Raw genomic sequence first — 23,647 nt, 5'->3', positions numbered from 1 at the left:
TGATATATCCTGAAACTTTTTAATGGAACATGGAGTAAGATGTCTGATTAGATTTTCACAGTGATGCGGATTTGTTAAAGGTTTCTGTATCATTGCGAGATAGCGGCATGGCGTCACTGTAACTATGACAACAAGTGAACACTACACCAGCTGCCTGCTGATGATCACATGGTTGCGATTCTACTAAAAATCAACCACTGCGGACTTGTCAGGACTTATCTGTCCGAAATGATACAAGGAACAATTGATTGAATTGTGGGGGTGTTTTGAAGTCCCATCAATTCCCACCATCTGCTGCATTTTTAGATCAAGTGATTCAGTAATTTGTACATAACATACACATGCATAACACGAGCCTGTGCTCATTCAAGGTCATTTTGTTTGTGTGGGTACATCTATATTACATGGCCACATTCTATAGCGTCATGGTTTCTGCCACAACCTTTTTCCAGATTTCAGCCGTTGGAAATGATACGACTGAGCAGCCTTGGCGGTGTACTGTGCTCTCTGAGTGTTTTTCTTATGTCACATTGTGGAGCTTCAGACTGTCATTGATTTGAATACAGGCCAATTTTACTGTAAATGTGAATGTTTTTTCATTTAAAGGTCACCCTGGTGCAAACTGGCTGTGGTTCAGTGCAGCAGACATGATGGTTAGAGATATATATCCATAAGCAATCAGGCAACTATGACCAAACTAACTGCAGATTTTGTCATAGCAGTGTTTGCATAGGAAGGCTGCTGGTAACCTTTGGTAAGGTGAGCAGTAGTGAAATATAAAAAAAATCTGAAAATACTTTACTGACTAGTATTGACTGCTAAAAGTATTTCAGGTTCAATACCAATTATTACTCAAAGAGACTGATAAGCTAGGATATTAGGAACCAATAAATACTTGCAGTAAAAATAAAAATGTTGCTGTCAAAGTTTTGAATAACAGAAACTCCATTACCATTGAAATGCCTGGATTTATTTATGTTTTAAATGCATTTCAGAGTGGCCTTTTATTGTGGGCAGTCTAAGGCACACCTGTGCACTAATCATGGTGTCTAATCAGCATCTTGATATGGCACACCTGTGAGGTGGGAGGGATTATCTCAGCAAAGGAGAAGTGCTCCCTATCACAGATTTAGACAGATTTGTGAACAATATTTGAGAGAAATGGTGATATTGTGTATGTGGAAAAAGTTTTAGATCTTTGAGTTCATCTCATAAAAAATGGGAGCAAAAACAAAAGTGTTGCGTTTATATTTTTGTTGAGTGTAGATGGTCTGTTCCACTTTACAGTTGCTGGTGCAGTAATTATACAGTAAATTAGACATAAACACCTTCACTTTTCTGTTGAGCTACACAAGGAATGGAACTCAGAACTCTGACAGGGTTGCTGCCTTGTTTTACTATTAATCTCGACACTAATACCTCACATTGCCTTACTGCGGCTGCACAAGAACCTACTGGAAACCAAGGTTTCTGGGAAAAGCTGTGGTTTGTCTCAAAGGCTTCCCACATCATCACACTGGGAGCAGAATCCAACTAAATCAGTCTGTTTGGAAGACATCGTGTTTAGTTACCTGCGGTTTTTCTACACAACATTCTTCAGAGCCTGGTGGGCATTTTGGAAGCTGGCCTTGACAGCGAAGCACGTTGTAAATATTGTTAGGGCAGACCGAGGTGGGCAGATGGTGAAAGGTTTTGTTTCAGCACTGACTGGCGTGGTTTTTTTAAGGGAGAAAGAAAACTTGTGGGATCCAGTTTGCTGCTCCCTTGTTGTTCTCTCAACAAACATAACAACAGTGGTTGAAGGTTAGGCAGCATTTGCTCTGGGTCCAAGACATGGACAGATTCATTCTCTGTGGTTGTGCGGCGGAGTAAATAAGTGAAAATCTAGGATCAGCATCACTGGAATATCACCTACACCTCAACCATAACCAATGTTTAAATAAATACACCAGCTGTTGCAGCAATTATTTTAAAATAAGGGTGGATAGCTGAGAACATGGATTCAACCACAATGGCAGGAAACATCTGCCCTGCTGAAATGTCTCTGAAAGAATCTGTATCTTCACCAGATGCAGGACTGAAGCTCTGTAGCAACTGTTGAAAAACTCTTATCACGCTTGCACCATGTTCTGTCTATATTTGTAGAAATTTGTATATATCCAACATAATGTACATGCCATTTAGGAAGTTTGGGCTCTGGCAGATGCAAAATGCTTCAGTTTTGTTGGTTATTGTTAACCATCACTTCTTGTGTGGTATTGTCGATGATGATTTGGATTGTGGCTGTAGTGTGCCAAAATCTATCATTTCCTGTCCTTTCAGGTGTTCAGAACTTCTTCACCTGGCTGTTCTTCATCCCAGGAAACTCTCAGTCTACTCTGTTTCCGGTAATAAACATTGATACAAACATCCATATGAAAGGTTATTTCCACTATGTCTCCTCACACCTTAAATGCACACAATAAGTTGTGTTTTTCTGACCTCTGTATACACAGGAACTGCAGGGAACGTGGAGCATGGTGACCAGTACCAGATGAAGTTGGTTTATGAGCATAACCTCCAAAGAACGGCCTGCAATATGACGTATGGCACCTTTGGAGGAGTCACAGGTAGCAACTTAAATTTTATGCTTTACATATGTTTCAGCTGACATAAGGCATAATTGCCAGCCGTCTTGACTTTGCTTTGTTCAGACCTGTGACATGTTTCTGAACATGTCTGAGGTTTCCAGATAGCAATATTACTTGAGTACATTTTATCCAAATGATTGCCTGAAAAAGCCTCATTCATGTACAAGTAAAGTACACAGCCCATACTTAGATGAGGATTAAAGCTTAGCAGCGGCCCTAATTTTCAAAAACAGATAAGACATAAAAGCGTCCTAAAGTCACAGAAGATTTTTTGTGTCTCTTGGTAACACTTCTCTGACGGTAGTACTTCAGGCCACACTTACACATGTATGTCATTTACACTAAAGAACACTTTACATTCAGCAGAAACAGTACCTGGCAATAGCGAGCTATAGGGGCTAGACATTTAATTGTGATGGTTATCATTTAGTTTGGGGGTTGGGGAGTACGTTGTAGCAATGGGTGTCCTCACAAATATCTAGAAGTACACTTGTGTCTGAATGTGAGCGTGAACGAACATCTGTGCATTTGCCTTGGCAAAACTGGCCACTGGCAGCACTGGACAAATACATAAAACTAAAGTCTGTAAGAAAAGTGAGGGAGAGAAAGAGGGAGAAACAGAGAGAGAGAGAGAAAGAGAGAGAGAGAGAGGTCATGTAGCTGCTCTCTCTTTAGTCAATTGGACTTTTGGAAAAACCAAGTAGGGGAAAGCCCTCGAGCAGTCAGCATCCAACAAAAACACACACACACACACACACACACACACACACACACACACACACACACACACACACACACACACACACACACACACACACACACACACACACACACACACACACACACACGCACACGGACAGACGGGGGAACCCCCTTTAAAGGAGAGAAAATGGCATTTCCAAATAAAGGCTGTATTGTCAAGGTGTGTGTGTGAAGACAGAACTTGCCAGACTCTGTGGCCTGGCATGGTGAACCCGTCATTCGCTCCATGTTTAGAGAGTCTGTCTGTTTATGTGTGCGTGCATGTCTGTGTGCGCGTGCATGTGTATGTGTGTTTGATTGATAGAAAGAACAGTGTGGGCTCATTAAAACCAATACCTTGGCCTGTACTGAATACACGTGGGTAGCCCATACCACGAACCAATAAGTGTGACTGTGTTTTCACGTGTTTTGTGGTACTGCCACTCGGTGTAGCAGGTCTTAGAGATGTCAAGCAAGCTTGAACACATCTCTCGCTTTTGAACAAACGACACTGCTAGGCAGTCTTTGTCCTGTGCGTCAATGCGGGTTTGCATGGCCGCACTGGAAAAACACATAAAACTGTACAATTTGATATTCATGCATGCAAAATGCAGCACACACTTGCTTTTACTTTTCTATCGTTTTGAGGACAATCATAAACATAAGGCCTTCTCTAGCCCTTTACCATAACCTTTAGCATCACAAGTAAGCCAAATTTTACCCAAATTTTGAACTTATTCCTAAAACCAACCCACATAGGCCTTTTGAGGGTGTGTCAGAAAATCAAGTCACTTTTTAAGGTCTAAAACTCAATCTGGTCCTCACAAAGATACTTACAGAACACACATGGCATCACACATTTATAATCACACATTTAAGCACAGAATAAACAAGATAGTCACTCATGCAAACACATGCACACATATAAACAGACATTTTAGTGCACTAAAGAGACTCTTTCCTCTCCTTAATTGAAATCATCCTCTCCATTCCTGCTGTTCCCTACTTCATCCACTAGATAGCAGTACAGGCTCTGGAATTGCACTTGAATTGTACCCACTGTATTTCTTAAATTAATACAATTCTGTATTTTTTTGTATGTGTGGGAAGAATTCCCTTTTACCACCTGTCAGCAGGTAGGTCAGAGTTCAGCTGCAGAATAGTTGAGATCCAGTGTTTTGCTTAAGAAGAACTTTTGTCGCTGTTGCTGTTTTGCCTTAACTCTTTTCTTGCGGCATTCAGAACAATGGAGCATTTCCTTGTGACCGCTCACATTGGTTCTCTAAATTGCGAGTAAGTCAACTGTACCAACTGTAACATTTGGAAAATTTAGAGACCTGTCAGCGTCACAGTATATCACGCATGGAAGTAAAAAATATTATGACATAAAAGCCAAGATTAGAGAAAAATCTAAAAAAAATCTAAATATACACAGTGCTATTGTAATTCCGCAACCTTGCATCCAAATCATCAGGTTACTGTCTGTATTCTTTTTTGACATTGCAACCTTGTTTTTATTCATGATAGACTTTAACATGAGTTTTCCTCAGTGCTAGACAATAGAAGCAGACTGGAAACATGTAAAAAAAAAAAAAAAGTGGAGGATGACACGCAAATAAAGTTCTCCAGCCATAATCAAACCAGACATGTTGTGATGACATGCGATTAGTGGTGGTAACCACTAGGCTTCCAGCAAGCCCTTACATTTAATTAGCATGCTCTATAATTAAAATGTTAGGCTGTTTGTGTTTCATAGTATACCTTATTTTGTGCTGCTGTCCATTATTTTGTCTTGCATGTTTACTGTTGCAGGGATTCAGTTTTAAAACCAAGCTGACAGTAATAGAAACCACTGCTTTATTCATGACTTATGTGTGTTGTATTTGACTCTATACATACAGGAAGGGGTATTTTTATTGGTCATGCCCTTGTTAAGATCAGATTAATTGCTGATCTGTGTATGTTTGATTTGAGGAAGCTGCTCGTTGTTTGAGCTTTCCTCAATGTTTCACATAGTTTACAAGAAAATGAGCTGATCGCACGGCTGATTGGCTGCAAAACAAACACATACAGACATTCATAATTATTAACACACACGCACAGCGGAGGGTGTTTTTTTTACGCTAGTTTACTGAATAGAGAGTGATGGTCGCAGTTCCCAGGCAAAACCAGCTGAATGTCTGAAAGTCTAGTTTCCTCTGTGTGTTTCTTGCCCTGACGATGTGTGACAGCACTCTGCACTCCAACGTTGAAAGTGTGTGTTGGATATGGAAAGCCTCAACTGTGTGTGTATGTGTGTGTGGGAGTGTTTTTGCAAGTCGTGTCTGCTCTTACACGTGAGTGTGTGTTGGTTGGTCTATAATAGCAGCCATTTAGCAGTGCTGTAGGCACCGTAATAGCAGCTCTGTACTAATACTGCTCTAATAGCTGGGCTGCCTTTGGGTTTGGGTCACATTCAGGCCACACACACTCAGAGTATGGACTGGTCTTCTGCGAGCTTTGGTCAGACACATACACACATATGAAGTGCACACACACACAGACACATGTACATACACTCATGCACAAAGCAAATTGGCACACTCGGATGCCTCCATTCACATGTACCGACAGACTCTCTCCCTTTTCTCACACACTCTCACATTCTCTCCCTCACACACTGAGGTGAGGCGCTGCCCACTGCAGTGTGCGGCCAGCCTCTGTGCTTTGTTGGCTGCTCGCTGTGCTTGTTCAACATGTCTTATTAATGACACCAATACAAGCCTGTTTCCTCCACTGTGTCTGAGCCGCGGCGCTGTCATACTGGGCTCTTTGACACGTTATACCTGGGTGTGGGTGTGTGAAATTACATGTGCACACTTGCTATTGTGGCACAGCTTGGCTCTCATTTTCAGTACATAGCACTTTTCTATATTATTGATGATCCAGAGCGCTGTCAGGCTGTCTGAGTGTGTGTTGTTTTGACCCTCGTACTGCGTTTCAGGGTGGGGAAATGACCACCAGACACCTGACAAATCCGGTAAGTGTTTGTCTGGGAGGAAAGTCCGCTCCTCAGGTCGCCACCTGTGTTTGGAGTCGCGTTCTTTTCATATTAAAGGAACAGCTGGTGAAACAAAAAGTTGACTATGTTGATGTTTTTTTTCAGTTCTGATTTGCTGCTCTGAACTGATGTGTTTGCACGAGCCCGAAATGTAATCCAGATTGTGAAAACACTGACACGCTTTACTTTACTGTTCTGTTATTTTTGAAGAATTACCTGGTTGTATCTTGAACATTTCCTTGAGAGAAGTGTGTGATGAGATATAGGTATACAGAAAATGATGGCAAAAGTGACTCAGGCTATAAGAAGTTCAAATGCGTTGTTTTCACTACATATTCGAGAAAATTATTAGGAATTTACAAACACATGAATTAAAACATTTCCAAACACATCTTATAACAATCTTTATGAAGTGTCATGTTATGTTTTATACATTAAAGATAAAATGTAGACGTTGCATGAAAATAGTGATATGCAATGGAGAAAGTTGTCTCCGATGACATGGCATTTGTAATATTGCCAGCATTTTTTATGTTACCTGTCATTATCATAATACCCATGAACAAACAAATACAAGTGCAAAAAGTCGAAAACGGACATCATTCAACTTTTGCATGACAAGACAGATCATATATTAATTAAAAAATTTACCAAAAAGCCAAAAACTATGCTGTTATTTTGAGGAAATTGCTGTTTCGGGCAGCCTAAATCAACAGACAGTAAAGCTGGCTTTAGCTTTAATTTAATTCCATTTAAATTAGATTCATCATGATTTAGGTGTAATTTAAAATAATACACAATTCTAGTGTTGACAAGACACCACAACTGCCTAGAGCTTGTCTATCTCCACACATTTTCCACATTTAGGACAGTTGCACAGCAGACATTTGTAATCAGCAATTTTGAAGTAATGCATTCAATCTTCAGAAGAAGAAGAATCTGTGTTTCATGTAAGCTTTTCTTAAAAACAGACACACATACACACGCACAGAAATACACACTTGAGCCCTAATGTAAATCCTCACATTTGCAATGTAGACATTCTCCTTTAACATTTGCTGTTGGCTCTTTATCAAACATTGTGTGTGACACACATGTATTCAAGAGGCGTGTTCGTGGTGTGAGAGACCTTGTCCTTCAGTGTGTTAATGGCCACCCTGACCAGCCGCTCATCACTCAAACACACACAGACATGCGCTCACGTTCACGTGTTTACGCAGGATGGGTGTGTAGTAGTGTGCGGCTTTTCTGTCTAAATCCTCGGTGATAGATGTTAAGTGTGTGTGTGTGTGTGTGTGTGTGTGTGTGTGTGTGTGTGTGTGTGTGTGTGTGTGTGTGTGTGTGTGTGTGTGTGTGTGTGTGTGTGTGTGTGTGTGTGTGTGTGTGTGTGTGTGTGTGTGTGTGTGTGTTGCGCTGTAGGTGGCTGTCTCCCTGACCTCTAGTTGATGGCAGTGTGAGTTTTAATAGCGCAATGAGGCCTAATTATAGTTCTCTGGTCACACAGCCCCACTGCTTTATGACCATGTGTGTTGCTGTGTGTTTTGTGTGTCAGGGCTTAGTATGTCTTGCATCGGGCCTTTGCTAATAAACACACACTCTGGTACGCTCTCATACTTGGAGCCAGGTGTGTGTGTGTGTGGAGGTGTTAATGGAGATATCAGATTCAGCCAGAGGGAGAAACGTACCTCGCAGCACAACACGACATCACGGCTGAAACAAAACAGAAGCCGTGAAAGACATTCGGGATTGTTGGTGTGTAAATATATATTTTTTTAAACAGCAGAGTGAGAGTTGCCATACAAAAGAATATGAAACTCAAAAATGCAATGCCTTTTAAGCTCCCAGTGATTCTGTTTGCTCTTGTTTCTTTTGCATACGTTGTCTTTGAGGCAAACAAAAAGTACAGGAATGTAGGTAAAGCAGCATAAAAAGCTGTGTGCTTCAGATGAGCTAAGTTGTTTGCCATGCTGTCTGACCCTGTCTAAAGGCCAAAGTGTGTGTACCTGTTTCGAATGGTGGAGCTAAAAGCCTGCTGTCACAGAGAGCGATCAGGCGTGATGAATTGTGGATAATGGAGCACACTTTGAGATAATCACTCTTCAAAGACGTTCATGGTGTTGAACTTGGTTGTTCACACAAAAAGTGATGGAGGAGGATGAGGGAAAGCTTGGGATAAAAGTTCAAATCCTGGCTGCTTTCATGCCTGAGCACACATGGCCTGTTGCTATATGAAATGTATGTTTTTGGATTTACACCAACCCAGAATGATGCCAGTCTGTTACTTACTGTATTACAGATTAATCTGTCAATCTTAGTGACTAATATGTTATTCATTTAGTCTGTAAAATATCAGAAAACTAACTGAGAAACGCCCATCAAAACATCCCGGAGTTCGAAGGTACATTTTAACAGTGCATTCGAAAAGCTACGATATTCAGTTTTTCAGCTCTAAATAACACCGGAAAGCATTCATAAACATTTGGAGATTCTGTATTTAGAGAATGTTTGACATTTTTCCTTGATAAAGCACGTAACTTGTTGTTGTTTGACTTATCAATTAATCAGCTAAGTAAATGAGCCACGGGGGAGTGTGCATGTGGTATTTGGTATCCTCGTTGCCCTTATCTCTAAAGGAGAAATTACTCCAAGAGGCAAACATGTACGCTTTGATGCGTTTTCAAAGTAAATTTCTCTGTAGTTGTAAGACCACAGTAACAAACACCATACAGGGAATTTCATATTTTTAAAAAATCATATTATAAATGGCAACAGCATGTATGATTTTGGTTTCAGCGGAATACGATCATATAACTGTCCCCTTTCCTTTCCCCTCTTTCTCCATCAGGTCACCATTCCCTGTGTATCCAGTCTATGGATGGGATGCTGATGTTCTTTGAGCAGGACAGCTACTCCTTTGGCAGGTTCCTCCCTGGTTTTCTGCTGCCGGGGCCACTGGCTTTCAACCCCAGAACGGACAGCTTCCTCACCGTGTCCTCTGCACGCCAGCTCGAAAGCTACAAGTAGGCTTTCTTTTTAAATAAAACTTTCTACCTATAATATTAGCAGCTGGATGTGATGCGCACTCGAAACAGAAAGAACAGATTGGAAACACAGTGAATGAAAGAAATTGATCAAACTACTGAGGCTTCTAATGATGTTTTTGTGTGTTTTAATGTCATCTATAATGCTTGTGATGATCAAATGTCTGGTAAAACGAGGAATACGCCCATTCTTTTGTATTTTCTTGATATTTTTTAAATATTTCAAATCACCCAAAACACTTGACTTCACTTCCTTAAGTCATAAACAGTGATGTTATTAGAATTATATTATAGATATATATTTTTAAGAACCTTTCGAAGACAATAGAAGGTTCCTTACACTAAACGAGGATATTATAAGTTAATAAAATCCAAAGCATAAAATATCTTACCATAAAATAGTTACAACATATACCTACAGTTCTGAATGAGACGTATGATCAAAGTGAATTTTTTGAGTCTCAGTTGCAGCTCTACCTAATATGATTCAACAGAAACTGAGCACAACAAATGCTGCATCAAATTTAGTCACTGTAGTACTACAGTTAATGTGCCATACTTGGCTACATTTGAATATGGTGCAGGTTGTGTTATTTATAACACAAACATCCTGGACCCACTGCAGGAACCTCCAATATGAAAGGGGTTATAGTGAATTGTCTGAACGATTTGATGCAATATACCTTATCTAACTGTCCATGTAATTTAGTGCAAATGCTGTATAATGCTGACCTTTTATTCTTAAATGAGAAAAAGCACATTATAAAAAATAAACACACATATTTTCAAGTATTCATCTGTAGGCTCTAGCATTATAAAGTTATTTGAGGTTATCTGAAGTCATTCTTCAACATCAGCTGCTGATGGTTAGTGAGCTGTGCTGACTAAAGCTTCACCATCTTCAGGGCATCTGTTCTTACTGCAGAGCTTGTCTGGATGGACCAAAACAGACACACACACGCACACGCACACACACACACATGCACACATGGTTTGATCGGAAAGTACCTCACTTTAATGTAAGTGCAAGCACGCTTCCCATTCCCTCTGGCTGAGGCATATCTTTTAGAACTCTTACAGACTGTGTGGGTGTAAGTTATACATGTGTAGTTTTCTCTCCCAGCTGTTTGTTATCTAGGTGCCCCCCACCACTGTCAAGAGACTCTCCAGACTAGATATCTCAGTGGAAACACTGACTTCACAACTCTCCCTGGCTGTGCAGATACAGCCTTGCAATGCAGATACTGTAGTACATTACACAAAGCCCACCAGACACCGAGAACCCTCACATAAATGGTAACACTGCATTACTAATAGCAACAAACTTATTTCCTTTGCATGCTTACATGCATTGGATACAGTCTACCAAGGTACACTGAGGTTGATTACAAATCTTGAATCATTTTCTCACCATTGTGTGTTATTCGCTCGAGTAGTAGACTCAGTCATTCGTATGTTCACATTTATAAAGCTCTTCTTGGTCTGCTTTCTTAACATCTATAGCCAAAAAATGAGTCTGCTGTCCCTTTTGCTTGCAATCAGTTGAAAAAAATGTCAGAATGGTAAGTAGTTATTTAAACTGAATTAAAAGCATCTTTACATAAGTTGGAGACAGACAAATTTGTATGTACATGTTAAGACTCACATTGACCCTGAATGATCATCGTCATACCCTCATGACATCATTTTAAAATCTTTTTCTGTAATGCACTTTCAATCTTAATATCAATAGTGTTATGTCTGTATATCTGTAACCTGTGAATCTATGCCTCTGTGTGTCTTGGTCAAGTTGTTGTAGCTAAAAGAGATTCTTAATTTCAATGAGTCATTTTCAAAGAAAGGAGGGAAATATAAAAATACTTAAACAGTGTGTGGTATACACACTTTAAACCAACATAATGTGTTTGATTTAAATTGATTTATTTAAATTCACCTTTCTACACCTTTATGCTTAGTTTGTAAACATGAATTTTAAAATGCCATGGCACATCTGTGATGATGAATGTGCAACCAAAGATGCTCACTCAACCTGGACGAGGATTATTGGCTGAAACGTCTCAGTGACTGCATCAAAGTCTTTGAAACAAATAGTATAATAATTAAATTCTATGGTCAGTTTTAATGTAAAAAGTATTGCTGGTTTCTCTCTCTGATATCAAATCTTTTCGGATTTTGACTGGATGACTGGAAGTCAAGTGGTCAGCACGACACGAAGTGATGATGATTCTGTCCTCGCCTCCTCCTCTCATGTCCAAATGTGCTTGAGCTAGACGTGGAAACCCAAATTACTTGTGATGTCTGTAAATAAGTGAAAACATATTGTGATCACATCAACATTTATTAGCTGGTTGGCAATCTTTTCCAAACACAGATTACTTGGCTTAAAAATGATCCACTTAAAAAGAGCATGGAATATAAGCGATTGTGTCGTTGAAATGATAGTGAAGAATCACAGTGATGCATGTGGAGCACGCCAACTTTGGTGATAAAGTACGGGTCGCTGATGCACAAAAAATGTTTTTGCTATAACGAAACAGCAGCAGGATATGAGTTAGCAGTAAACAGCAGACGCGTTCACTGTGCTGTTCGAAGAAAGCATTAACAAATAATGTTTCAGCTAAAATGCTTCAAGATGAGATCAAAGAGTTGATGGCCTTTGGCCTAAACACTTATCAATTACACATAAATAAATAGAAAACAGACTGTTTTGCTTGGATTTTTATGTGAGTTGGATGTCGATTTCTAAGTGCTGTCATGCTGCAGATGAATAAAAATCTTAATCTCTATGATGGCATTCGATTCTTCTGATGTAAATGTATTTTTTTCTGGTTCTCAGATCTTTGCTTGACTGTGAGGAATCTCTCAATATTTACCTCTGATAGGATTCTGTTTTAGATTTTTATTATAACACATTTAAAGGATTGGTTCACCCTTTTATGCAACCCAGGACTGATGTGTTCCGGCTTTACTGACTGTTATATATATTCCATATCAGATGGCAGGGTCAGGGCTTTGCTGACTGTTATACATTTAATATCATATGACTGGTCAAACTGTTCTGCCTGGCTCAGTTTATTTAGCCTGTTGGACCCTCTCCTGCTCTGATGAATGAGAGCTTGATTTGGTTACTCCGTGTGCATGTGCGTGTGTGTGCGTTGGCGTCAGCTTTCAGATTTTAGTTTGTGTTTATCCGTGACACTGAGAAAGCATGTGCATGTAGTGTGTTTGCACAATTTATGAGTGTATGTGTGTCCGTGTAGGCGCACAGTGTGTATGTATATGCTTGTGTGATGTATATATTGAAGGTAAATGAGTGTGTTTGTTTGTGTGTTTGAGAGATCGTCTTTCATATAAATGAGGTGACTGTTTCTTCAACCTCAGTGTCCTAAACTCTGCATGATGACTGATACCCCCTACACACACACGCGCACACACTCCTCTAAGCACAAACTCACAAAATCAGCCCCTTCCGAAATCGTCCATTGTGTAAGAGTGCAAACTATATTCACCATAAATGACTTTTAAATAGAAACAAAAAGTTAACATGTGTTAACTGTCCATAGCCATTGCTTGTCTTTTTCGTCCTTCTTATGCATTGCACATTCAGGTGAATAATCACATTTCTGTGGTTTTTCTAAATTTTCTGTCGTACACACAGGGCTTTGTGTGACTTTTGCCTTCTTTCATAATGCTTAAATCAACATCTAACCAAATCCTGATGGATGGAGCTGAACACACTCAGTTACAGAAGCACACATGTTCAGTTTTAATTCATTAATGCTACCTCATTCCCCATCATTAGTAAAACATCGAAGTGAAGGGTGGAATTGAAATATCAAAACCGAGTGAAAGAATAGAGTTATTTTATAGTGTTGTTTTAGTATTATTAGGCTGAATTTAATCCATTCACTCATGCAAGAGTCTGCCTGTCGATCCATTGAGTGTTGCTTTAAAAGCTTAAAACCCCTGACATGTTTAATATATTTTTTAGTCCATTTTCTTCCCCAGGAAATGGTCACGGCGTGATGAAAAGGTTTCTTTACTGGCAGCCATCCATACAGCTCATTAGTCTGCTCGCCGTTTCTCATACATGCTCAGCAGCGGGTCCTGCTACTGTACGGATGAGTTCAAAACTATAAATCTCGCGTTGTATTGCAAAACTCAAAGTTTACAACACTTCATTTACTATTTAGACGCAGTGTAATGTTGAATTAATATCACTTTTTGGGTCACATATGGTAATCAGATTTATTCAGGTATAAAATGTTGTTCAGGCAATTAAATGGGCAGGGATCTGATGGGTTTCTGTTCTATAGCAAAAATAAACAGAATTAATCAAAACAAGGAAGTAATAGTCTTTAAAAGACCCCATGCATGGGAAGTGACAGCATCTGAAATGTGATTTATTTTTAATTTAATTTAATTTCTTTTTTTTTTTAGAGAATCTAAACAGTAATGGGGCACTCAGGAGACCAAGCGGCTTATAATTTGTACCATTGCTGTGCCCCAGTTTCATACTACCTAATCCTAAGAAGTTTTGAGGATGTAGTGTTCATGCACTAAAAGCATAAACCAACATTATTCCAACAAAACTATAATTAACAGCATCTTATGTCATGCTGATGTTTACTAGGTAATGTTTATGTTATACACCAACCTAATTTATTCTATTTGCACACTGTCATTTGCAGCACAGTTTATGGCTGAGGTTTTTGGAACATTGTTTGCACACGTGTTTGGTCCCAAACTAAAGTACTGAGCAGATAACTTTTTAAACCTGGTGGCAGCAATAGATGAAATGTCAAGGGATTACCAGAGTTGTGATGTATGTGCAAGATTATGGAGCAGTAACTTTAATATACATTTTAGTCTGAATGAAAATAAGAAAACTAACTGACACTGCCCTCTCTAGAGCCTGTATATGGTAGTTTAAACATCAATATACATAATAAAAATGCTTTACATTTGAATGTGCTGTTCATGAATACTATTATCCCACAAAGGAAAAGGAGGAGCCATCTATAGCTCACCCCCAAAACATAGCGTCTATGAATCACTAGCAGTGCCCTTAATGTGGCAGCCATATTGGATTATGGTTCTTACGATTTAAGGCCGATTTCAGACCTGCCTGCCTTGATTAACAACAATTTTGTGGTCGAAGTATGCAACAGAGTGAGAAAACTGAGTGGATAAATCAGCAGTTATTTAGTGTTTGGTCTGTGGTTCAGAGTTGGGCTGGGTTTGGGTTTGGTGCTCTCTGTTCATCCAGGTGTTAGAAGAAGGGTAGATTCCCGCCAAGCTGCTTTGACTGCCAGCTTCTTACTGGAAAATGCCTGATGCTTTAGACGCCAAAATCAACTGACCACAGATCAGTCTGACCGCTTTATCCTCTGCCAGTTGCCAGCAGTTCTCTGATTAAAACTGATAGACCGCAGTTCCGGGGAAAGGTGGGTCACTGGTGTGTTGACTGACCTGACAGAAGCTGTAAAGCAGAAGTGGAGTGTAAGATGCGGGCAAGGTTTTATTCGTTTTGAACATGTTCTACAGCATTTTACTTGATCTAAATGTGAATAAAAGGTGTGAACTAAGATTTCCAATCCGAATCAGGAAAGCTGCTAGTGTTGCTGTGGTTTTAGCGTGACAGAGACTCTCTAATTTTACTCCTTAGACTTGCTGGAGGAAAGTAACTAATTGCACATTTTGTTTATCTCAGTATCAGCTAACTTAGTAACTGAAAACAAATAAATGTACGGTAAGCGAAGGTAGACCTATGATGAAGAAGGCAAACTGAAAATGAAAAGGCAGCATGCAATGGACAACTTGCATCAGATACAATTTGAATTCATTGGCTTAAATGTGTGTAGATTTGATACATGTCTGAAATAACTTGGCGTGACTTTAAAAAAAACACTCAGCAAACAACTTTCAACATATAAAACAGGGAGCAACAAATGTTACTCTGACAGCACTTTCACAGGAATCTGAAAGTGATCCCCAGACACTTGGTGTGTTTGTATAAGTAGCTGTTTGTGTCTCTCCGACTCTCAGGTATGAGACTCTGGCCGTGGCTACAGAGGCAGAGAGTCGACAGGATCCCGACTTACCGCTCAAGACTGGAGGCAAGAGGCTGATGGTGAGTCCTAAACATACATACAGGCATATAAATCTATGGGATTTTGTATTCTGCGGTCAAATGTAAACAGTAGTAGGGTCCAAATTTTAGAGCATAAATATACATAATAATAATCACAGAAGAACTTTCAGATATATACAATGTCTGTGTGTTTTGGCATTGTGTCTGTAATTGTAAAAGTTTTCATTGATTTGTTAAAGGAGAAGCAATTTGGTCACAGAAAAACATTTAAGGGTGTTCAAGATAGCACACGTCACTCATCGTCTATGTTTTCCCTAATCTTTCATATATATTAAAGAAGTGTGACTTTGTGTTTTCTCCTTCAGCCTGACTGGACGTTTGTGCTGGGAGAACAGGCCCTGGACCTTTGTGTACCTTCATTCTCCCACTCTACCTCGTCCATCTTCATACTGGGTGAGAGGAATCTTTACTGTCTCCGTGACAACGGACAGATTCGCTTCATGAAGAAACTGGAGTTCAACCCCAGCTGCTTCCTGCCATATGCCTCAGGTAAACCAGAACACCAGAGGTTTAAGTGCTGCTTTGCTTAGGTAGTGCAACAACTAAAGCTACCCCTGGCTATAAAGGGAAATTTCCCCTTTACAGCCCTTATGTTCCTCTGTCCTACAATTTTTTTTTCAGCCCTACTGCTCCACACTTGATCCAGTTAAGGACTTAATACTGATTGGCTGAGTAGAAGAAACGGATCTATTTGGAAAGGGCAAAGCATGTAGCCCTTAATTGGGTTAGGTGTGTAAAAGTAATGATTTAACAGACATCTATTGAAGACAGATGAATGGAAAGGGATGGAAAACATTGGTTATAGAGTTTTTAAGAGGAAATAAAATTCCAATAATGTTTCTCTGGCCGCAGAAGAACAGTGTTTAGTTGCCAGATGAATGCATTTAAGTCCAAATTAGGTTATACCCTAAAAGGTGGGAATAGTTTGAAGGCTGTTCTGTAGAAATACAAAGTTCAAGAGGTAGCATCACTATTGAAAGACAGCAAGAGTTCAGATGTCACAGGACATGTTAAATCACTCTCATATGACGCACTTACATGTCTTTACCCTTAGCATTTGACAGCTAATTGGAAATCAACGAGGATAAAAGACAAGATAAAAATGTGAAAGAAAAATTCTTCTTCTTAAAGGGTACGTAATCTTGTCTTCCTGAGAACTGAGTAGTTTCGCATTTCGCCGTTACAGCACTGGCAAAGCTGAGATGGGTTCAGTCTGAAGGGAACCCAGGGCAGAATCACAAAATTCAGTATGCATCAGTGCACCTGTCACAACCAAACGTCTGAAAGTGAGGTGAATGAAATACATAAAAACAAAGTATTTTGTGCAGTGGCACACTGCCACATGACTGGCTCTGCAGGAAGCTGCCTTTGGCAGAATATGATGGAATAAATGGAGTAGCTCAACTGTATGCTTTAAAACAAAGACTTCACAGACTACAGGACATTCTGTTGTACATAGACATGTGGCAAAAGATGAATGGATATCATAAAAATATAGCTGTACAACTATGTGATATTGCTATGTACAAAATATTGTTGCTACATATCACTTTAGGGCTTAGTCCTACATAAATCTTACAAAAACAAATGAGCCTAAAATTGCATTATAAGGTTTAAAGTTTCTTTGTATTGCATATTTCATACACAAAGGCAATTCAGAATGGTTTATATAATGCACTACCTTGTTAAAATGCAAGAAAAACACTGCAAATATTCAAATTCAATGCATACATCATTAAAATATTTGAAGGTAAATCATTATTTTAATAAAATCCAGACAATATACTTAAAAGTACTGACTAATTTGAACCAAATCTTGAAATATCTTAGTGTCCTATTAAATAAAAAGAATGAAAAACAAACAAGCAAACAAAAATAAGTCTTTAGCTGAGTTTAAAAATAGCTAAACCTGGCATATCTAAGTTTAAATGGAGGTTGATTCCAGCAGTGGGCTAGCCTAGAGTGCCCATATAATGAGAGTGGCGACATGACGGGTCCAAAAAATTTTGGTCACGTGATCTATAGGAGCCATTTTGTTTCCAAGTCATGAACGCCGGTTATGCCTGTTAACGTTGTTTACAACGCAGAGAGTAATTCTAGGTCTTTTTTGGCTTCGTAAATACCTGAAAAATGACGGGCTGTTGTGCCTTTGGGTGCACAAATCGATCGGAGAAGGGATTACACTTGTTTAGATTTCCCAGGAGTAGTGAAAGAATGAAACCATGGGAAAATAAAGTCCGGAGAGTGGGATGGAAACCGACTTCATCATGATTTTTGTGCCAGGTTAGTCCCATGTATGTACTTTCAAGTTATGATGTATGGGTGAATGACAGAAAAGTTTGATGTGATTTTAGGCAGTTGTGGTTATTTTGACTTTGACCATTTTCATGCATGGAGATGCATGAAATACGGGCCGCTGAAGTTTAACGGGGTAACCCGTTAAACTTCAGCGGCCCATGTGAGCTTCGACAACAGCCTCCTTGTTCATTCACATGATTTCCAATTCAACAAACAGCTGACAGTTTTCTGTTTCCTATTTTCTGTTTTCCGTCCAACCTGCAGTCACTTATCAGCCTCATATGACCCGAACAGGCTCCGTGTTGTTTACCTGTTTCTGGGCTGTTAGCCGCCGTTAGCATGAGGATGCTGTTAGCCATATGCTTACAGCTGCAGCAGCGTACAGGCGGACGGGAAAACGTATTTTACTAAATTGACCGAAGCTGCAAACTCGATGATAGAAGCATTATATACCCATGGAAAGCTTAGATTCTCATGAATCCGCCGGTATAAACCACTTTCAGATGTGATTACCACAGCGGGTAATATAAACACATTTGTCCAACAAACAGCAAATTACGTAAACAGCACAACTCACATTTGAAGGCTCAAAACTAGTCACAGATGAAAATATTCAACTAAAAACGGCCATAATCCAACCTTGGACATCCAGACAATACAAGCCAGTAAATTATTTTGTCCAAAACATGTCTTGAAATCAGTAAACAATCCATAGTTTTCGTGAATGTGCACCTCGCGCTGCGCGTCCCATATTGAGTGAATGGAAACAAAATGGCTTCAAATCCCCAGTTGTCGCCACTCTCATTATATAGGCACTCTAGGCTAGCCTAGCCGCGCTAGACCCATGCTCTGAAGACGCAAGGGTCTAGGCACGCTCCACAGGGAGGGAGGCGGGCTAAAAGGTTGTCTATCAAATCACTCTGCAGCAATTGGGTAGGTATACCATAGACATATATACGTAGACGCCTCATTGACTGCGGCTGCCCACTCGAGCGATGTGCCTGCAGCGCCGCCATCTTGGACCGGGGCCAGCCGAGGCAGCGGTGCATAGACATCTATGGAGGAGAGAGGTACTGCTGAATCTAAAAGTGGAATTATTCGCCGAATTTTGAACCGATTGCCAAACTGTTTGATTTTTAGAAACGTCACACGTGTAGCTACTATACAAGGTGCTCGGATATTTTTTACAATGCTGGTTTTGCCATACTGCTATTATTACTACTGTTAATAATAATAATTATTATTATTACTACTCTTAATATTATATCAATTATTACTATTATTACTGCTATTATTACTATTATTTTTATCATTATTATTACTGTTATTACTATTATATCACGTGTATAAATCACGTTCTTTGGGAAAGCTTAAACGTGAGAAAAAATTGTTCCATCATAAATCAGGGCTATTAGATCAATCACATGCTGTATTCTAACCCACCAATTACTGCAGTAAGTTGCTAGGAACTAGATTCATAACATCGAATTTTAAACAAAAAATTGTCTCATTAGTTATTTCACCGATAAGCAGCTGTGTGATACACAGGATGATGTAGAGAGCTGGTTAGATCATGGGTAGAAGTCAGACACGGAGATAAGGGGTTCTATCCATCTTCTCGGCGTTTATTTCACTCTAGCTATGACAACCTGCTAACAATATATTATTCCTTACATACATCTTACATGTGAAAAGTAATCCCACATGCTCTTGTTTCCTTACAGTGCTCATTAGAGCATCCATAGGCTGAACAGAAGTCCGGCATCTAAGTGTTGAGTGGCAAAACCAGCATTGTAAAAAAATATCCGAGCACCTTGCATAGTAGCTACACGTGTGACGTTTCTAAAAATCAAACAGTTTGGCAATCGGTTCAAAATTCGGCGAATAATTCCACTTTTAGATTCAGCAGTACCTCTCTCCTCCATAGACTTCTATGCACCGCTGCCTCGGTCCAAGATGGCGGCGCTGTAAGCACGTCTCTCGACAGCCTATGAGGCGTCTACCTATATATGTCTATGAGGTATACAACCAATCAGCGCAACGAATAGGCTCCTAGAGCGCCGGAAATCAGAGGATGCGGTAGTTTGGTGAAACCTTATTTATACAGTCAATGGGTGAAGCTCAAGTATATTACAGACATGTTAACAGAAAGATTATTCAGAGTCGGTGCTAATGGAGCTCAACGACTGTTGTCGTTTTTGTTGTTGACCCTGGCAGAGAATTAAATTCGTTGCCGTGGGTTGTCTAGCGTGGCTAGGCTAGTTGTTTCCGGTTGTTTCTGTATCGTAGCGCCTCTGTCGTCACTGAGTTACGCCCGCCTTCTGACTCTACAATTCATGGTGATTCGTCGGCCAGTTTTAGGAGCATCCAACCTCGAGCCTTATGGAGGGTATCGAGACCCACCCTGGCAGAGAATTAAATTCATTGCCGTGGGGTGTCTAGCGCGGCTAGGCTAGCAGTGGGCGGCACTGAAAGCCATTTCTTCATGTTTGTTCTGAACTCTGGTCATCATTTAAATATAAAAACAAAAAACATATCACTGATATATTTTGGGCCCTCATCATTGAAAAACTTTGAGACTCTGAGTAAGGGTCTTCAATTCAGGTCTATATTTAACTGGAAGAATTTGTGTGAGGTGTTTGGTGGTCTTGGTGTTTGTCAGGATTCTAGCCATAGTCGTTTCAATGAGTTGTAAGTTCTTTGTCCTCTTGTGGCCCCAAAGATCGGCTCTGACCGTGACATATTGTCACCTTTTAAAGCTATTTGGCAAATTTGACATCAAACAGGTGATTATTTGCACTTCTAACCCTGGCCACCCGGTAAATGTAAATCCAATTAATATTTTCTGTATAGCTCTTTGTTGGTCTCACTAACTACTGAGTCGAGTCTTTGGCTCTTTAGCTGCTAATTACTTCTCTGTGTTCACAGCTACTCTCCACGTCTGCCTGCTGTTTGTTGCTGGGCAGACAATTTACAGTTTTTTTGATTTATTTATTTTTTTTTAAAGTTACAAATGGCTGCCTGGTGCCGCCAAAAATGAATCTGAGAGTGGTGAAGTATGTAAACTGCGATGCTGTGTGTGACAGCTCACTTGTCTCGTGAAGAAAAGTGTGACCTGACGTTTAATGCTGTCTTGTCGGTTATCATTTTGAATTATAAGTAATTAATGAAGTTACATTTGTTGTGCATGTGTGTAGCCTTTGAACTAACTCATAATGATTTCACTGCTGTTTATTTCTGCAGTTATGTAATAAAGTCAAGGGAGAGACTTCTACATATACCTTTTAATGTGTTGCTTGTGTTTGTTCATTTGTTTATGTGAATGCATGTAGTTCAGACTTGTGCCATGCTGAAAGTGACACAGAAATGTTCCAAAGTCTCAACTATCAAGACTTTTATTTAAGAGTTTTATGGTGCTCAGTCAGACATGAATCTGTGAAAATGAATGCATGTGTGAAAGGGGCTGTAGACATCACTCTAGATACTCTCATAAGTATGTGCACGTGTCTGCTGTATGAGAAAACAGCTCAGCCACAGACCTGTAATGACTTCCAGCTTTGAACACCTCTCCCTGTCTCAGCCTCTGATGGGGAAAAAGAGAGAGAAAGAGATGGACAATATGATGATGGTAAAGATGTCTGGTAACTGTGCTGTCAAATTTATTGCAAAAAAACACACAGATTACTGCTTCTCATACACACAGTGCACAGGTTATTCTATATAGGTGAATTGTTAGGGAGTTCGAGTGGATCATACATATTCTGATTTGTCTTCAACTTGCACACTCACTGATAGAGGAGAGAAAGGAGGGAGGACTGAACAAAGTGGTATTTTGAATGCAAACTCACTGACACCTATACCAAAAGCTTGCACCTAAATGTACGGATGATTTCAGTCTGCACACAAACACAAAGCCACATAATTCAATAATTAGTAATTAGCCGTGCAACTGTCTCAAATTGCAGCTTGATTGTGATAATTTAGCACAGATGACATGAGAACATACACAAAAAACATGTGCACACATACTGTATACTAACAGGCAAATGTGAATTTATTAGTTTTAGCTTTGCACAGAGTGGGACGAGCCTACGACCTGCATGGTCATATATCCGTTTTAAGAGGGTTATTGGGGTTGCTGTAGTTTATGTTGTGGTTGTCTACAATGCCTGTGTAGCTTGGGAAACCTTTCATTTTTATGTATAAAACCTGTCTGCATCCAGAAACTATTTTTCTGACATTTCAGGCCCTTTTTCGTTTCTGATAAATCTTGTTAATTGGACAACGGTGCTTGCACCAGCAATATAACATCACTCTCTTACTTTCTATGAGCTTAAATTACCCTGGCATCTTGGGGGGAAAAGCTTTAATGTTGTATTTTTTTTGTGTGCGAAAATATGAGAGTTATTGCCCTGTTTATTAACACTCGTTATCCAGATATTGGACTTTCACAGTGGTGATTAAATACATCAAAATTAAAGTTAAGTGTAAAACCTGTTGAGCACAGAGCAATAAAAACATTTCTCTAAGTGTCCTTTACAGCAACAAGAGTGCATTTGTCTGGTTCACTTATGTAACAATGCACCGTAGACACATTTAATTTGAAATACACTGACAGATGGAAAGAGAAAATTTAAAAAAAGGATGTTTAAAAACAGCAAAAAATAGAATGGAGGGAAGAGCCAGCAGGGAGGATTTATGGAGGGATCGTAAGAATAGCCAAAAGCTTTCTCCTGGTATCTGTTTTCAATTTTAGAATTAAAATATCTCAGCTTTCAAAGTGCTCGCCACTATCTGTTATTTAGATTATTTAAATTGCTCTTGGAAATAGTCTATAAATTCAATACGTGATGTGCCAGCGCAACAAAAGCAGCTTTTATTGGGACATGATTCCTGTCAACAATCAAAACCACATAAAAATTCCCACATGGCTGGAAGATTACAACTCCCAGGAGTGGACTGCTGCTGCAATCCCAGCCCCAAACTGAGTGCTCGCTTGAGTTTATTGTGAAGAGGCTGATGTTTAGTGACACTATGACAGTTAGAGCTGCCACCCAGTGTTCAGAAAGGGCTGTTTTGTTATGCAAGCCCATTTAGTGGATTTCTATAGAGGCTTCATTGTTGAGTGTTGTGCAGAGGACGATAGACAGCTGGGATCTCTTGAGTGTTTCCTGATGCTCTCCTTCTGGCGTTCATCCTAACAGCTGCCTCTGCTGGACCAATGCCTGCATTCTCCCAGTCTACCTCCGTGTGTCTGTCTGTTCCTTTTTCTTGTCTTATACCCTTTATTGGCTTCACTGTCCATCAGAAACACCTCAACTAAAGCTAAACTCCTGCATGCCTATCATACTAAGATGGACAGGTAATTCAGATTAGTGCGCCGCTTGTTTCGGTTCATACGTTTGCTGTGGTCGACATTATTAACAGATCTTAATTTAACTGAACTTCTATTGGGGATTTTGAGATGATTTGTCGTACAGTGCTTTAAGTAATAATAAGAAAGTGCTTTTTGAAGGTCTGTCTCAAGAGACTTTTCTGTTACTTTGACACTAAAATATGCATTACAGCTTAGACTGTAAACCCCCTACACTGCAAAATTGTAACAAAATGTGAACACACAATGTTAAAAAGCCATTCAAGAGCCAGTAAACATGTCCAGAGAACTGGCCTGTAAGATTTTCAGATTTTATTAAATGATTTTACAGTATTCTCACCTTTACTGACAGCATGTGGTCGAGAAACA

General features: G+C 39.6%; 1 protein-coding gene across 2 annotated transcripts in view; it reads left to right on the top strand.

The window, feature by feature from the left end:
- Positions 1–23,647, top strand: part of bbs9 (Bardet-Biedl syndrome 9) — a 197,066-nt gene that overhangs the window by 5,328 nt on the left and 168,091 nt on the right. For both annotated transcript variants that reach the window (XM_022206924.2, XM_051956346.1), the window contains exons 4-8: positions 2,323–2,387; positions 2,496–2,609; positions 9,257–9,431; positions 15,501–15,585; positions 15,912–16,095. In XM_022206924.2, the coding sequence (XP_022062616.2) occupies positions 2,323–2,387; positions 2,496–2,609; positions 9,257–9,431; positions 15,501–15,585; positions 15,912–16,095 (623 nt within the window). The remainder of the gene's footprint in view (positions 1–2,322; positions 2,388–2,495; positions 2,610–9,256; positions 9,432–15,500; positions 15,586–15,911; positions 16,096–23,647) is intronic.

This window comes from Acanthochromis polyacanthus, chromosome 12, assembly GCF_021347895.1.
Source record: "Acanthochromis polyacanthus isolate Apoly-LR-REF ecotype Palm Island chromosome 12, KAUST_Apoly_ChrSc, whole genome shotgun sequence".
NCBI classification, from domain to species: Eukaryota; Metazoa; Chordata; class Actinopteri; family Pomacentridae; genus Acanthochromis; species Acanthochromis polyacanthus.
The sequence above is the reverse complement of the archived record's forward strand: the minus strand, read 5'-3'. Positions and strand labels throughout refer to the sequence as shown.